This window comes from Anopheles coustani, chromosome X (assembly GCF_943734705.1).
Source record: "Anopheles coustani chromosome X, idAnoCousDA_361_x.2, whole genome shotgun sequence".
In the NCBI taxonomy this organism is placed as follows: Eukaryota; Metazoa; Arthropoda; class Insecta; order Diptera; family Culicidae; genus Anopheles; species Anopheles coustani.
In genome coordinates this window covers 6,907,507-6,923,383 of record NC_071290.1, presented here as the reverse complement: position 1 = coordinate 6,923,383, position 15,877 = coordinate 6,907,507, and the positions used below count along the sequence as shown (strand labels likewise).

The 15,877-nt window shown below is 47.1% G+C and overlaps 1 protein-coding gene across 1 annotated transcript; it reads right to left on the bottom strand.

Annotated features, from left to right (window-relative positions):
- Window positions 1–1,163: 1,163 nt before the first annotated feature.
- On the bottom strand, window positions 1,164–14,116 carry LOC131269119 (uncharacterized). The gene is made up of 15 exons (XM_058271442.1): window positions 13,930–14,116; window positions 11,784–12,449; window positions 10,672–10,785; window positions 10,325–10,579; window positions 8,990–10,248; window positions 8,827–8,918; window positions 7,988–8,242; window positions 7,581–7,911; window positions 7,270–7,480; window positions 6,655–6,996; window positions 5,513–6,589; window positions 5,304–5,433; window positions 4,821–4,966; window positions 4,369–4,750; window positions 1,164–3,370 (listed from the first exon to the last, which is right to left on the bottom strand). Exons 2-15 carry the CDS (start codon window positions 12,030–12,032, stop codon window positions 1,953–1,955), a joined length of 6,261 nt encoding a protein of 2,086 aa, XP_058127425.1. The 5' UTR covers window positions 12,033–12,449; window positions 13,930–14,116; the 3' UTR covers window positions 1,164–1,952.
- Window positions 14,117–15,877: the final 1,761 nt, after the last annotated feature.

The following is a 15,877-nucleotide window of genomic DNA, read 5'->3' as shown; positions in this document are numbered from 1 at the left end:
GACGATATACCTCTTATGGTCTGTTGCACAAAAGTTCCCTACCGTAAAGCCCCTATATTTTGTCGCGGCGTCTAACAAGCGCTGTCGCGATCAAACGTAGCGAACATGCAGCTGCCCGCCCGAAGAAATCTATGTTATGTGTTTTTCGTTTTCCTGTGTCGTTCGGTTTACCATGTTTTCCTTTTCTATGTTGATTGGAAAAGAAAAACATTTCCCTCTGCTGGAGCTGCTTTTTTCCGACGATTACAACAGCAAACGCAAAACAAAAACACAAGAGAGCTTATTTCGATTGTGTATATGTTCATTTAAAAACCATAATTGCCGCACGATGAGAAAGGCAAACATGAAAGAATCCAATCTATTACCGCGCGATAATCATTAAAGTTAGCCGACAGAATGAAACGGTGTGAGTGTCTAGAGCAGTGTGTAATGCAGCATTATCGAAATGAAATAGCATTAAATTGTAACTTTATAAAAGCAATATTGAGATTAATAAAAATTATATAAAAATATATCAACACTGCCGTTACTAAAAACCTATACACGCACACGTTAACACGGGTAAACACACACACACACACACACACACACGCAAACGCACACATACACACGCACAAGTACACAAACATCGACATATACATATACACAGGGTTTTGTCTTGAAATAAGCATTCGTGCCGAACCTCGCTTTCGCTCAGTGGAAAACAACCTTTTTCCAGTGGGAGTCGGTTTTACATTCTTGCCACCCAAACCCCCTTTCTTTTGTCTTTCCACTGCGCTGCGAGTATTCAGAACGAAATCCTACCGAACAGACCTTGCATATAAGTATACATTAAATCTATAATACAACAAAGTATCAAAAAATAGCAAATATTATAGAGATGTACGCTCATTACAAAACGGTCCACAGTAGTGTTGTGCTTAATGAATCTTTTGGCGAGATTCATTCATATGAATCTTTTACCTAAGATTCATTCAGATGGATTCATGAATCTTTGCGGATTCGAATATTCAAAGCTTAATGAATTTTTCGAAACCTTAATGAATCTTCATGAATCTTTCATGGTTCTGTCATGAATCTCCCCGATTCTGTCATAGGCGTGGACAATGAGACAAAAAAAAAAAAAAAAAAAAAGGTGGTCCCTCAACCGACTTTTGGTTGGTGACTTTACATCATTTGGTGTGTCTTTGGGATTCATGAATCTCGCGGCGAAAGATTCATGAATCCCTTATAAGGCAGAGATTCATTCAGATTCATGAATCTGAATCCGATTTACACAACTCTAGTCCACAGTGTTCGGCTACGATAAGAATACAAATTTTTTCCTCGTGTGTTTTTGTTTTTCGATAATAGTTTTTAGCCTTTTCAATATTTATCACAATTTGGGCTTTGCCACCTCTTTTGCGTTGTTCGAAACGGGGGTTTTTTTTCCATTATGCTTTACCTTCAACATTAAACTGTTTCCTCTCATCCTTTACACGTGTCTTTAGAGTCTTTTCAAGTCGTTGCACAAAAGCTAAACAAAAATCTATATATGTACGTACCAAAAAAAAAAAAAAAAATACCGTGATTGCGAATCTCTCGCAAACTTTTCCCTCTTACTTGTCTATAGCTATACATCATACAACAAGCGCGTAAGCACACGCCCACACACACGCATACACACACACACATATTCGGACATACTCTAGTAATATTATTTCATCAAAAAGTTTTCCGTGTACCATCAACGGATGTACCGGCGATCGGATGTGAGGACGACGCCGAAGGCAACTCGGAAGACAGATTGAGGAGCGCTTAATGTTGCTGTTGCCTGGGAGGATTCTGTTGCCGTGTGTGTGTGTGTGTGTGTGTATGTGTTTTTGTGAATATATCAAGTTATCCAGTGGAAGGATATCCACCTGGTCAATCGCAATTGGAGACTCGTTTCGAATGAAATCGCTGAACCGGTTTTAGGTGCGCCGTAGTGGGCAACAACCCTGCCCGGCGTAGTACTGATGGTGGTGGTGGTGATAGTCCTGCGTGTTGATTTTGTTCGACAGATAGTCGTGCGTCCCGCCGACGGTGTGCCGCCGTCGAATCGAGCGACTTCCGGCGTGGCGTCGTTGTCGTCCGCCACCTACGTTGCCACCAGCCGCTGCGGTTTGCCCAGCTCCACCTCCAGCAGCTCCGGAATGACAGGCAGCTACGACCATGTGCGGACAGCTCGATTCGCCGCCGCAGTTCGCGCTTACGTACTTGCCGCCCCGTTCGAGCAGGCAGCCGGCTGCCGAACCTCCTCCTCCTCCTCCTCCTGCCGGTGCACCGGCTCCGGCATTGCCAACGTGCGAGTCCAACAGCAGCCGCCGTCGGTTGATGTTCTTGTCCGTTTTCTCGTCCTTCGTGAGCGAGAGGCGGGCCCGGAGACTGCTTATCCCCGCCGCTGGTGCCGCCGCCGCCGCCGCCACCGTCGGGCTGTTTTGATTGAAGCAGTTCGTCACGTTGTTGTTGTTCGCCGTCGGAAGTTGCTGCTGCGACTGCGGTGGCTGCTGCTGCGTCCAGTAGTGCAGTGGTGGCCCGGGATGGGGATGTGCATGCGCGATTTGCAACGGGCCGCTGGCGGCGCCTCCGCCACCCTGCTGCAACAAGCAACAACAATCGACGGCCTTCGGTGACTTGTAGTTAAGCGACAGCGAGCGGTTCAGGTTGAACTTGCGCTCGAGGTTGTTCGCCTTGCGCTCGAGCTGCGTGAGGATGCGGTTCATCTTCTTCAGCACCTCCGTGTCGATGCGGTACGTGGTGGCGGTGAGCTTCTCGTGCGGGTTGCTCGTCGTCGACGAGTCGGTCTCGTCCGAGCTCAGCACCATATTACTCCGGCCGACTCCCACCAGCTCGCTGGCCGCATCGTCTTCGTGCGCCGTCGTGTCGCCATGGTCGCCCCCCGCACCAACCACCAACGCATCCGTCTCGTTAACCAGCGTCAGACAACTGTCGTTTGTACTCGAATGTGTGCTGCTGCCTGCCTCGCAGCCCAACCCCGCACTCGATGCCTTCTTCAGCGGCACATCCTCGCCGCTGTGCGCCATCAGCATGCCCGAACCCGCACCCTTGCCCGACTGGCGCAGCGGTTTCGAGCGACTCTGCACCAACGGTCGCTCGGGCGACTCGTCAGCGTACGGGATGTTTTCGCCGAGCGTCAGTGGCCGTGCCGTCCGACCCATGTGATACTGCTGGTGCAGTGAATGACGGACGTTGCCACTACCAACGCTGCTCAAGTCCCCTTCACTGCACTCCAGCGCCAGATCGCGGTCCGAGTCATCGATGGAAGAGTTCCGCAACGAGCGCAACTTGTTGTCCAATGCGATGGTTACCGTTTTCAGCGACATATCACCTGCAAAGGAAAACAACACTACAATTAGAAGCCGTCGCCATCAAATCTGCCGTGCGTAAAATAGTAACCAAACGTATAAGACTCAAGTGATTGTATTATTATGTTTGATATGCAACACTCTAATAAGATCTTTTCGCCCTATCCCATCCACAACCTATCCTTTCATTTACTCTATCTGGAACTGAATATATTTTTCGAATAATTCGTACCACTAAGCAGAGGCGGATTAAGAGTTCCAGAGGCCCCAAGCAGTTAAAAGTTGAAGACCCTTGAAAATGTACATTACACTCAACGTTCTTGATATTTAAAAAAATTACAAAATTTCAACTACACTACAAACTTAAATTTTCCTTAATATTATCTTAAATTATAAAAGCCAAAAGCCTTATTCTCAAACCCATATTTAATGCGAAACCATCTTTGCGAACTCTCCAAGAGATTAATTTTTCACGAATAGTATTTACTGCGCACAAAATTGACGAGTAGTCTAATTTTTTTCTTACTTATCTAATTAGTTATTGTGTCTTTAATCACTGCCATAGCTATCATTTTTGGATAACTAGCTGTTATTAATTCTAAAAAGTGTTTGTCCCATAAGTAAATGAAAATGCAACATAAAAAATAAAGTAAGTACGAGTTTCACTTAGTTTACTTATCCTTTGATCCGCCTCTGCCACTAAGTAATATATTTTGCCGTCTCTAGCAAACAAAAACTACGCTAAAACAATAAAAGATAATTTTGGCACTTTCTAAAGTTGAAACATGTAATTGAAACATATGAAATTAAAGCAGGAAACTAGAAATATCAAAATTCACTTTTGAAATTAATTGGAAGAAGTATATTACCCCTATATTACTTATAACCCGGTTTGGAACTAAATTTCGCTAGCTGGGATAAATTTTTCGATCATATTTGGTTAAATATATGCTATGGCACAACAATAACAAGGATGAACTTAAGGTACTTCATAGAGCAGACAAATAGTATTAGCACTTACCATTATCCGCAAAGGTACTGTCGTTGGAGTCGTCCTCGGACGAACGGCTCGACACAGCAGACGCATCGTCGTTGCTCTGGGCGCTATGATGCCGACTGCTGTGGTAGTAGTGATGATGATGGTGATGGTGGTGATGCAGCTGTAACAGATTTTCCTCCTTCTTCGTCAGCCGATGGCGGTGCTGCTGGCCACGGTCCACCAGATCCTTGGCGGGAAGGGCGTCCGCGCACGGGCCGGTCGAGCCCGTTTTCACCAGCAGCACGGTGGAATCTTCATCCATCTGCTTGCCGTCACTGCTCAGGCTGCCGGCCGTCGCCCTGGTCTTTTGTATGTCAATGCAGCGTCGTGTAATCCGCATCGTTTGCTCTTTCGACTCGGCCGACTGTGGGTGACGGTAGATAGGAATGATTTAATCGACGTTATGAGATGACTCCAAGCACCCAATGGCTTACCATCGTGCTGTCGAGGGATAGCGTATCCGGGGTGGTCGAAGACATGGTACTCTTGCGCTGTGCCGAACGACGAATCTTCCTATTTGCTGCCTGCACGATGTTTGCCACAAATCCGGAGCTACTCTCTTTCGAGGATTCTTTGAGTGCTACAATTTACAAAAAGAATAATATGGTTATGTAGAAAGTTGAAGGACAAATTTCAATTCTCCTAACACATTATACAAAAAGTTTAACAGGAATTACACGGACACTAATTTATATCATCAAGAAAAGAAAAGCTCAGGAGACAAATCCGGAGCTACTCTCTTTCGAGGATTCTTTGAGTGCTACAATTTACAAAACGAATAACATGGTTATGTAGAAAGTTGAGGGACAAATTTCAATTCTCCTAATACATCATACAAAAAGTTTAACAGGAATTACAGGGCACTAATTTGTAACATCAAGAAAAGATGCTCAGCGAAACTGGATGAAACAACTTACGCTCGATTTTCGAAACGTTATCCAGCAGCAGCGAAGTTGATGGATCCTCAACACCGGAGTCGACAACGGTCGCGTCGATAATCTTTTCCTCCACGCTCGGTAGTGGGCCATCTTCGAAGAAGTATTGATACTGTGAAGCACAAAAACACATTCGAATCGGTAATTGCATATTGCTCGACATGCGGCGGCCGAAAAAGATTTGTACGTACGTAATTGATAAGCACTTCCACGATCTGGCACTGGTGTCGCATGTCCTTGACGGCGGTTTCGAGTGACTCGTTCGCGGAGCGGACCACCGACGGGCCGAACACGATCGCCAGGTTGCGAGGGTCCATCAGGTTAACCTCGCTGTTGGTGCTGACGCGATAGAGATGGCGCATCAGGTGCTTGAGCGTTTCGTAGTTCATCGGCGGTATGCGCCGTAGCAGCTGCCTGAGCTCGATCAGACGCCGTGCGCCACTCAGCTTGTCCGCGGCGATGAACCCACCGTAGAGCTCCTTCGGTAGCAGGGGCTCGGGCAGGTTGCGGATGAACGACTTGAGCAGCGACGACACCACGTTCACGTCGTCCCAGCGCGGATCGGACAGTGTCGCTTCGTCCAGCCCGCGGTTGATCGTTTCGGTTAGCTGCGTGATGGCGGCGGTGTTGCCGGGTATACGGTAGATGCCGACCACGCTCAACCCCTTCGACTCGACGATGCCGGTGCACTTGGTTAGCACGAGCGGCACGTACGGGTCGTCCTCCGACACCGGGCAGAACTGCAGCGGCACATTGATGGACGCACCCTCGGGGAACACCATCAGGTCGGCAGAATGACCCGATCCGCCCGATTCCGACGGCTGACCTTGCATCTTGCGGAACTGACGCGCGACGATACCCTTCCACGTCTTGGACTTGGGCGAGCTGCCCTCGCGGTCCGAGTTTTCTTTCCCGCTGCCGAAATGCTGATGGTGCTGATGGATCATCAGTTGATTGGTGGGATGTTGATTGATTTGATATTGACTCGATGGAATCGCCACCTGCCGGCTGCCGGCTATGCTGGCTTCCATCGGCGCTGGCTCTCGACCCGTCGATGAGCTCGAGTTGAGTTGTGGCGTTTTTCGAGTTTTCGTAACGGGCGACTGACCCGACGGCGACCGCGAACCGAGTGCATACTTTCGATGCGATTTTGTCGACAGAATTGGCGAGTAGTCGTCGCCACTGGCACCACTGTGCACCTGCACGCTGGTTTGCGCCGCGACCCGTTGCGGTTCCGCTTGCTGTCCTCCCAGATTGCTCACGTAATCCTGTAGAAATGGTACATCAATGTGTCATTAGGAGCTAGTCAAATACGAGCCCTTGCTCTACTTACGCCTCCCGGCAGCTGATTTGCTCCGCTATCCTCTCCACCGTCCGCACAACAAACACTGCGCAGCACCTCCATCCACTGCTGCATATCCGCGTAGCTGTCCGCCTGCAGTAGCAGTTCACGCGCCGAACCGGGCAACGCCCCTCCGAGGGAGGCCAAACCGGACGCGCCTTGCTGCATACGGTACTCCTCGGTTTGACGCGCTCCGGCGGAGGACGGTTCCGCCGGATAGTAAGCGCCGCCGCCCAGCGTAGCCAACTTGAAAACGTTCTTTCGCTTCGTGTAGTTTCCTTCCGTAACACGGAAGTTCGTGAGATCGATAGTACCACATGGTTCAGGAGTATGCTGCGGAAAGAGGTAGAGCAACGAGCAACAAACAATGCAATCAATGATAAGGGGCAAGATAATATACATTTGAAGCGAAATATGGTATACGTATGGAGGCTTTTATTGAAACACAAATAAAAAACAATGTGTGTAAAAATCAATACAGCACAAGGCATATCATGCTCCACCAATGTTTGTGAACGATACACATTAATGACAACATGAACTTTTCGCTTCAAAGTACTCGTTTTTTTAAATATCATCATACTACGGTGCTGTAAAATCACTTACCTGTGTTGAAATCTTTCCATCACGCACGTGGGTCATCTTCAAGCGGTTGCCGCGCAACTCGGCGTGCACCGAGCGCCAGCTGCGATCGGCCGACCGTTTGCCGTCGATAAGCGTCACCTTGACGTTCAGCTCCCCTTCCCGGAGCAACGGAGCCGTACTGTCGGCCTGACTGTCCCGGAAATGCGCCAACGCCTTCGACTTGGCACAATGGCTGTTTGGGTGCAGCAGTTGGTGGAATGTGCAAAAAAGAGACGGTCAAACGTAACATTAGTAAATGAAAAATGTCCCTGAAGCTGAATAATATAGCTCACCTCTTTAGCTGTACCGATTGCACGAACGCTGACGACTTAACCTTCCCAGCCGTCAACAACCCGTCCCCGTCGATAGCGGATGTTTCCTGCTGCGGCGGGCCGGACACCGACGCGCCCAAGGCCTCACTCATCGCGCTCTCACCGGTGGTGGTGGTGGTGTCCTCCGATGGTTCCGAGCTGCCCAGCACCGCGTCGCTTTCGATCAGGTGGAATAGATTTTCGCGAGCCGTCGCTCGAAGGTAGGAAATGCGCCGCACCTTGCGATCATCCTTCCCGACCATCAGCGAGTGCTGTTGCTTCGGGCGCATGATGACCGCCGCGGTCGATGTTTCTGTTTAGATTAAAATAAAATTGACAAACTGAAAACTCCATTCCTAAGGCAAACTAGGTATGCTGCGTTGCCTTACCGTTGCCCGTCCGATTGTTTTCAGCCAGTACGGCACCCGATTGCGGGCTTGACCCATGGCTAACAGTCGCTTCGGCTGCGTCCTGGCACTGCTCATCCAGCGGCTTCGTGTTATCTTCATTGAACGGATTCATTGGAGGAAACGATGCCCTGCCGAACGCCTTCTGCGTGGCATTTGGTTCGTCGGAAAGCGAGCGCATCCGAACCGGCGTACGTTGCGACTCGGAGTCGGAACTAACCGAACGTTGCTTGTCTTCTGCAAAAGGAAATAATACAATTAACATTTTATTGAACCATTAAACAGCTTGCAAGGGAATTATATCTCTTCTTTCTTCTTCTATCGAGCAGTTTTTCGTAAAGAGTGCCAAAAGGTTGAAATTAAAATATACGTGTTATCTTAAACGTTTTGTACCATACATGAAAAGTTATGTGTTTTGGTTAGTATTATACATAGTACAATGTATTAAATAAGCACACTTTCATTTTACTACAATGGTGTTTAATTCTACCAAATAACAATCTTTGAAGTCGTTTTCATCCAAGAAAATCGAAGTCAATAATCTGATAAAAGATATTAAAGTTATCTTAAACATTCTTACGTTACGTTAAAATAACGTTACGTGTCTTCACTTATGTTAACCAGAGTGTTAAAATGGATTGAATAAGCAAACTTTCATTTTACTGCAATAATTTTTTTAAACCCACCAATTAATAAGCATTGGAAACGTTTTCAACAGAGAAGCCCGAAATTAGGTGAACGTTAGTTGTATTGAAAGTTGTCAGTCAAGGTTTAATATGATTGCAATTGCATCAAAATGAGTGTTTAATGTTTTAACCCACCCGTTGACATACGCCGACTGGTGCTTTCGGCTTTCAGTTCGAACTCCTTCCGCCGGACGGCGACATTCGGCACCACCTGTTTGGTGTTGATTCTGGAGAGAGAGTACGTAAACGTTAGTTAATTCACTACTCGCTACCTAAACTCAACACTACACCAACTTACCTGCTCAGTTCGCTCTTGTACAGATTCATCCGGTCGAATCCCTCGGGTGAGAGTGCCCGGCCCGATTCGAATAGCTTCGTTTTTTCCGACACACCGTGCATGGCGGCGTGCGACGGGAGGGGCAGGCTGGCCACACTGAACGTGCCCACAATTGGTGGTGGGCGGGGCGGTGGTGCCGGTGATGCGACAGCGACGGTAAGCGACGGTGGGGCCGATTTTGGTGCGGCTTGCACCATCGTTTCGGCAGGGGAGCCGATAAAGAACTGCTCCCGGATCGAGGATAGCTGCGACACGTGGGTGCGCGTGGAAGCGGATAAGTTTTCGCCGCCTCTCGGTGGCGTTGCCTGAAAACTGGCACCGGCGGACAACGGCACGATGGAAGACTCGGGGGCGGCCTTACCACCGGTGGGATCTGCGTTGCCGGGAGCCGCGGGAGTTGATTGTTCCTGCGGTTGTTCGAGGGACAGATGGGCCGCGGTCGGTGGCCACACCAGTTTGTTGAAACGATTTGGGCGTCCGTAGAACTCACGGTGCTGCGCTATGTCTTGACCATCGTTCGTCGGGACCCCCGCCATCCCTTGCTGCATCACACCTCGATCGAAGGCAGCAACCAACGGGCGTCGTAAGAACTCTTCCTTCTGCTCGAGACTCTTACGCAGCCGGGACATTCGGATACTGTCGCTCTGTCCGCAAGGCGTGGCGTACTCATCCTCCACCATCGCGTTGTTCCCGGGCAGAACCATCGGCGAAGAACCGTTACCGTACGGCTTGCAGTCCTTCTCGTGTACGGTTATTTTCTCTAGATACTGATGTGGCTGGTGTTTAAGATGCTGGTGTATGTGTGAATACTGCTGTTGCTTGCTGAGAAGCTGCTCCATCGCGAATCCCGGAGCTGTCGCCGCCACCCCCTTCGAGCCGTTCGCCTTCAGCATCGCCTGCTGCGGGCTCTGCTGCTGCGTCGTGGATGGCTTGTTGAGACGGTTTGCCATTATCTTTGGTACTTCATCGTAGATGGCAGTTTTCTTGCTGGATGATATCCCGGCACCCGCTTCCACCACGTTTTCCACCACTATCTCCTGCAGCGTGCTGTACAACGATTCCTGCTTCTTCTGTGCGCTGGCCATCGCCAGCAGATGCGGCGGGTGGTACGGTTGAGGAGGCGTTTCTTGTTGCGCCGACACCGGCACCTTCGCAGCGGACACGGCCTGCGGCTGCGGACGCTGATTCGTTTCCGGGTTGTAGGCGGTTTCACTGAAGAACTGTAAAAAAAGCAACACGAAACCGCGAATCAGCATTTATATCAAGCATTCGAGCAGGTAGCTTTGTCGAACATACCGTTTGCAGGATATCGTAGTTTCTCGGCACCACCTGCAGAGTGAGCGTTTTTGGCGTTTGCTGGATGGTGGCCACCACTTGCGAGTACGGTATGGCGGCGACCGTTAGCCCGTTGACGGCCAGCAGCCGATCGCCCTCCTGCAAGCCGGCCCGGTGGGCGGCCGAGTTGGGGTGCACCTTCTTCACGAACACCGTATCCATGGGCTGGGCAAAGTTGAGCATCCCTACCGCCGCCAGCGGATTGACGACCGGATCCTGAAGCGAAAGGGGGGAGGGGGTGAGCAATTAATATTCGCACACGCGTTCCGTCAGTTGCTGGCGTAACAAACAAGGCCGGCAATACTTACCGTCACCGAATCCGGCGGGTACACGATGAAATGGCGAAGCGTGAAGCCAAAATCACCATTGTGTCGATGAAGTACGACGTTTCTCGGCCCGGCCAGTACTCCCGGCGCGACAATCTATGGAGCGTATAGCAATCGAAACATTTTACTTTTTGTGTGCTTGCAATGATTAAATCAATTAACTGAAATGCGGAACCGTCCTTCGAACGTGGTCGAATACTCTTTTTGGTTATTTCCTCAAAAACGCCTTCGGAGCAACAACTTACTTGCATTAGATTGTGAAAAATGTTTTCCATTGAGAGCACCTCACGAACTTCTAGCACATTTTCCGTGCTTGTTCCATAATTCTTAAAGCATTCGCCGACCATTCGAGACCATCTACTATCGCTACGTTTCATCTCGTAGGATAAAATTGAGCAAGATAACAGCGGCGTACTGCTTGAGCAAAGCCGACATGGCAAACAATCGTCACTTGGTGTGACTTTCAAAGTGAATTACAATTATGACGGAATAATTTATTAGCGCACAAAGTAGCACAACAGGGTATGGAAGTTGTCCTTGCTAGTTTCACAGAAAAATATTGTACTTTCAAGTTTCATGCCGACAAAGCAAATATAAACATCAATTTATTAAGAAAAAAAACGTGTTGCGCTGGGATTCGTTTAGCTACTTTTACTAATATCAACTATTTTTTTAATCCTCTAAAAACCTTTGCATGCAGATGCGGAATCAGAAAGTGTCTGTGCATCATGCTCAAATATGTTATGAGCATATATGGTAAAACTTTTTTGTTGTGGATGTTTTTTCAAATGGAATGGGACATATTTCGACATGCAAACAAATTTCCAATCCCTTCACGATCTACCCCACGACGCACGTCCAAGGGTTCAATCTATGTTTGAACAGTGATATTTCTCAACAGACCAATGCACTGTATGTTTCATATGCAAACGTAATGGTCGGTCAATGATATGGAAGTGAGGGAAAGGGGGTGGTGGCGGCCGTACGCGTGCATTCCACAACCATAGATGATATATTTATGTAAATGACAATATTCGAATATAGGTTTCGAGTTGTCGCTTATTTTTTTTTTTTTCTTGCGTCGTTTTGCTTACCTTATTGGCCGGCTTTGATACGCAGGCTTGCTGAACACCGGATGGACGCACGTATGCGTTGCTGCTGTGCGGGTGTGAAATCGATGGGGTCGGCTCGACCGGCAACGGTTGTATCGCGATGTTATGCATGATGATATCATTGGAGCGAGGATGGGCGTCGGGCGAATTGACGACAAATGCGCCGCCCGACGGTGCAATACCAGCAGGGACTTTCTCTGCCATTTTGTTGCGAAGGCTTTGGTTACGCATGTAGGGATGTGGGTACGTCGAACGTTCGATGAGAGCAAGCCAAAAACGTACGCTACCAGCGGTTTCGGCTCGTCATACCCGAAGCTGTCGATTTGAGCAGCACTTGGACGCACCCAAGTGTCAAATCAACGTCCGATAATGTGCACATGCTTTCGGACATGCCGAAATTAGCAAATGAAACATGGAACGAAGCTAAGAGAAAGCAAACACAACCCAATTCGTTCCAAGCAGCGGAGAATACAACTGTCCTTACTCGCTAGTCTTGTCTTTCCCGTGGATGGTACATATGGTAGCTGTTTTTTCAGCTGCTGCTCCTCCAAATGTGCACTTCGCAACGTTTATCGTAACATAGTCAAGAAAACTTGCCGAATGCTGCAAGTGTTTTACCGTCGTATAATATGGTAAAGATGCAGTAACCTAAAATGGGAAGAATATGGCAAATGGATAATGAAAATGGTATATAGTTGGTATGGTAGCGATGATTGGGATGTTATCGATGAAAACCGATAGATCGCGAAATGATGATTGCGAATGTTGTTACATTTATTTAAATGCCTAAGCGTCGTAACTTACGAATAAGGAGGAACTATGCCTCTTTACTCCATCAAATTTTCTGATCAATTTGATTTGGAACTGTACCAAGACCGAGTACTATAATAACTATAATGTCTTGATCAATTGCTAAAATTGGTACAATAAAATGCAGCAACATATTTAACGTTATAACTATCAAGCATAGAACAAATGCATTTTTAATTTTCCACATCATTGTGCGGTTTGAAAATCATTTGTAATCAGTCGAATGTGTTGAAATGATCGAGCTGTGCAGTTTTATCGGAGAAAATAAATTATGTACGGTCCAATTTCCACATAACCAACAGCAAAACCGGAGGACGTAACCCACTCCTCCCCCTCCCCCTTGCCCACCAACCCTTCATGAAACTAATGAAACCAGCAAACTGGAAACCATTGAGACGAATCAAACGTTGCTACGAATTCGATTCGGTTTCTACCGAGTCCGGGTTATGTTGATTGGAAGTTCGCGCTGCAGTTGCTGAGCAAAACATAACTTTTTGTTATGAGAATAGCTGATTTTCATCATCCGTTACATTTTACTACATTCTGTTTTTTTCCGTGCTGTTCAGCCTGCTTCACAAGCACTACCGTATATGTATGTCGGTACACGATGTGCAGCAGCTTTCCCATCGCCAACCTTGGCGGAACGATGGAAAGGGACGCGGCACGCAGTGAGCAAAAATAAGCTAGCTAGTTGCAGTTAATAACTACAATCTCGACCTCTTTTACTGAGGCTGAGGATTCATTCCACGGAGTTGCAGTGTTTATTCGTTGCCAGCATCAGTATTCTCATAAGCATAAGCAAATCTGCAGTTGATAGTATTGATGGAAGATCCAAAAACGTAATCCAAATACTGGGATCACACGCACACGCACACACAATCACACGTACACACACACACACGCGCGCGCGCAAAATTTTTCACGATTGGTGCATCATAAATAATAAAAAAGAACCTCAATCATTCAGGCTGAAATGAACACAGTTTTCTACACGCTGGGTTATCCAGTATCTGAACGAGAACAACGTTTGTGCGGCCCCGTACCAATTCGTATATCACACTGGAGATGCAAAAGTAGGAATCACAACCAAAATGGAGTGCGGTAGCTGGAACCATGCACTCGGAAAATGGATGCCTCTGACACACGGTTTCCACACAGAACGAAGCGGCTCTCGATTGGAATTATTTTAGCACGGCTAGCGCTCAACAGTACAGGCAACGGTAAGTAACAATCATAACAATCGGACAAGCAACGCACACGTAAATGATCGCACAACATACGCCGTGAAAGGGAGCATAATTGCTCGTGCACCACTTACCAACAAAGTCAGGTGAATGTACCTTTCTCTTTGCACAAAAGCATTGCTGGAGCGGTATATTTTCACACATTATCACGAACGAACCGATCGAGGGCGGTGTAATAAATAACAATACATGCTGTTGACAATTATTCTTAACTAAAGAAGGAAATAACCCGTTAGTACGAGCGAAGCCTTGACACGTATCTTCTAGCCACCATTTGGCATCGAACTGAATCTGACGGATGTGTTGTGCGAGCTATACCGTAGGGTCCGTGGGACGATTTTCTTTCTGCTGAATGTTGACACAACACTGTTGCCGTCGCTCAATCGGAATTTGACATTGAATTCGGCCGAAATTATATGAAAATAGCAAATTGAAGGGCATTGAAACGGTCATGTACATCTACCTATCTTGGCGTTAATGATCTTGGTAAAACCATTCGTAAGCGCGCAAGGTAGCTGCAACGAAGTAACACTTCCATCGACTCAGCTCAATTCGCACCATGGGGTTGTGCATGCATATCATACCTATACATCTTGAGCTTTTACTTTCACCACCCGCGCAGCGTGAGGCTGATGCAATTGCAGTGACGAGTTTGACCGAGAATGAGTTCGTTGCCGAATACTGCGACCACGGATTCCACTAGCCCTGCTAGTGGACCGAATATAAGTTCACCGCCATCAGGGTATAAGTCCTATTAGCCGAAATTGTGAAAAATTGTTCCTAACATAAAGAACGCTTTGTTTTGCAGTGACTCATTTGAACAGAATGTTGTTCCGAACGCGGATTCTTCCAATGGGTCTGGAGCCGGACAGTTGGGGAATGAGACACCAGAGGCAGGGTGTTCCGTCGCTTCGACGCCAGCGAATGCAACTGCAAATGCGAATGAAGCGGGTCGGCCATCGCTAGATATTCCACCTGCTGTTCCCGCTGTTGCAGAAGAATTGAATAATGCTCAGCCTGCTGTTATGGCCCAAGCTGTAGCAGTGGATGAGGGGCCGGACGGGATTATGTTGCTACCGGGGTTCCCAGAACATCCGCCAGACAACCCAGATGCTCATAGCTATTTGTCATTGGAGCAAAAATTAAGGGTCGAGGCCGAAAATCTTTGCAACGTAATGGCTGAGCTGAAAGAACTTGTCGATGAATTTAGGGCGCGTGGATTTCCACCTCGTCCTCCAAACACATAGAAATTTCAGAAAGAACTTGCAATTGCAATTTCCTAAAACTTTACAACGAAGAAGGTGAACGTTAAAGAAGATGATGAAGATTACATGTTGACAAGATATACATAATATTTCAAACTAATGTAAACACCAGCTGCGAACGCGACGGTTTTGATAGATTTTAAGGAAAACGATACTCGATCGTAGAATATATAACTTTTATAACTTTTAGTAAAGAAAGCGCGTGGCTTTCCACCTCGTCCTCCAAACACATAGAAATTTCAGAAAGGAGTTGCAATTGTAAATTCCTAAAACTCAACGACGAAGAAGGTGAACGTTAAAGAAGATGATGAAGATTACATGTTGGCAAGATAAACATAATATTTCAAACTAATGTAAACACCAGTTGCGAACGCGACGGTTTTGATAGATTTTAAGGAAAACGATACTCGATCGTAGAATATATAACTTTTGTAACTTTTCATAAAGAACGTGTTCTTCAAATATGGGTCATAAAACCGTAGAGTGGACAGTTCTGTATTAGTTCAAACTTGTTAAACCAAGATAAAGAGGCATAACAGGCTGTAGTGATCTTGTAGGAAGGCAAACTTTGACATGGATCATTACAGATAAAATCGTAATTTCTTTTCCTAGGATAATCGGCGTAGCATTGGATCGCCTAATATCCTGCAAGAAGTAATTATTGCTTCCACTGGATTTGATTGTTTTTAAGGAGCCTTGGAGATATGTATAAGCCTTGTTCGTGTTATATGAGTGACATTTGCCTTTCAACTGTCAA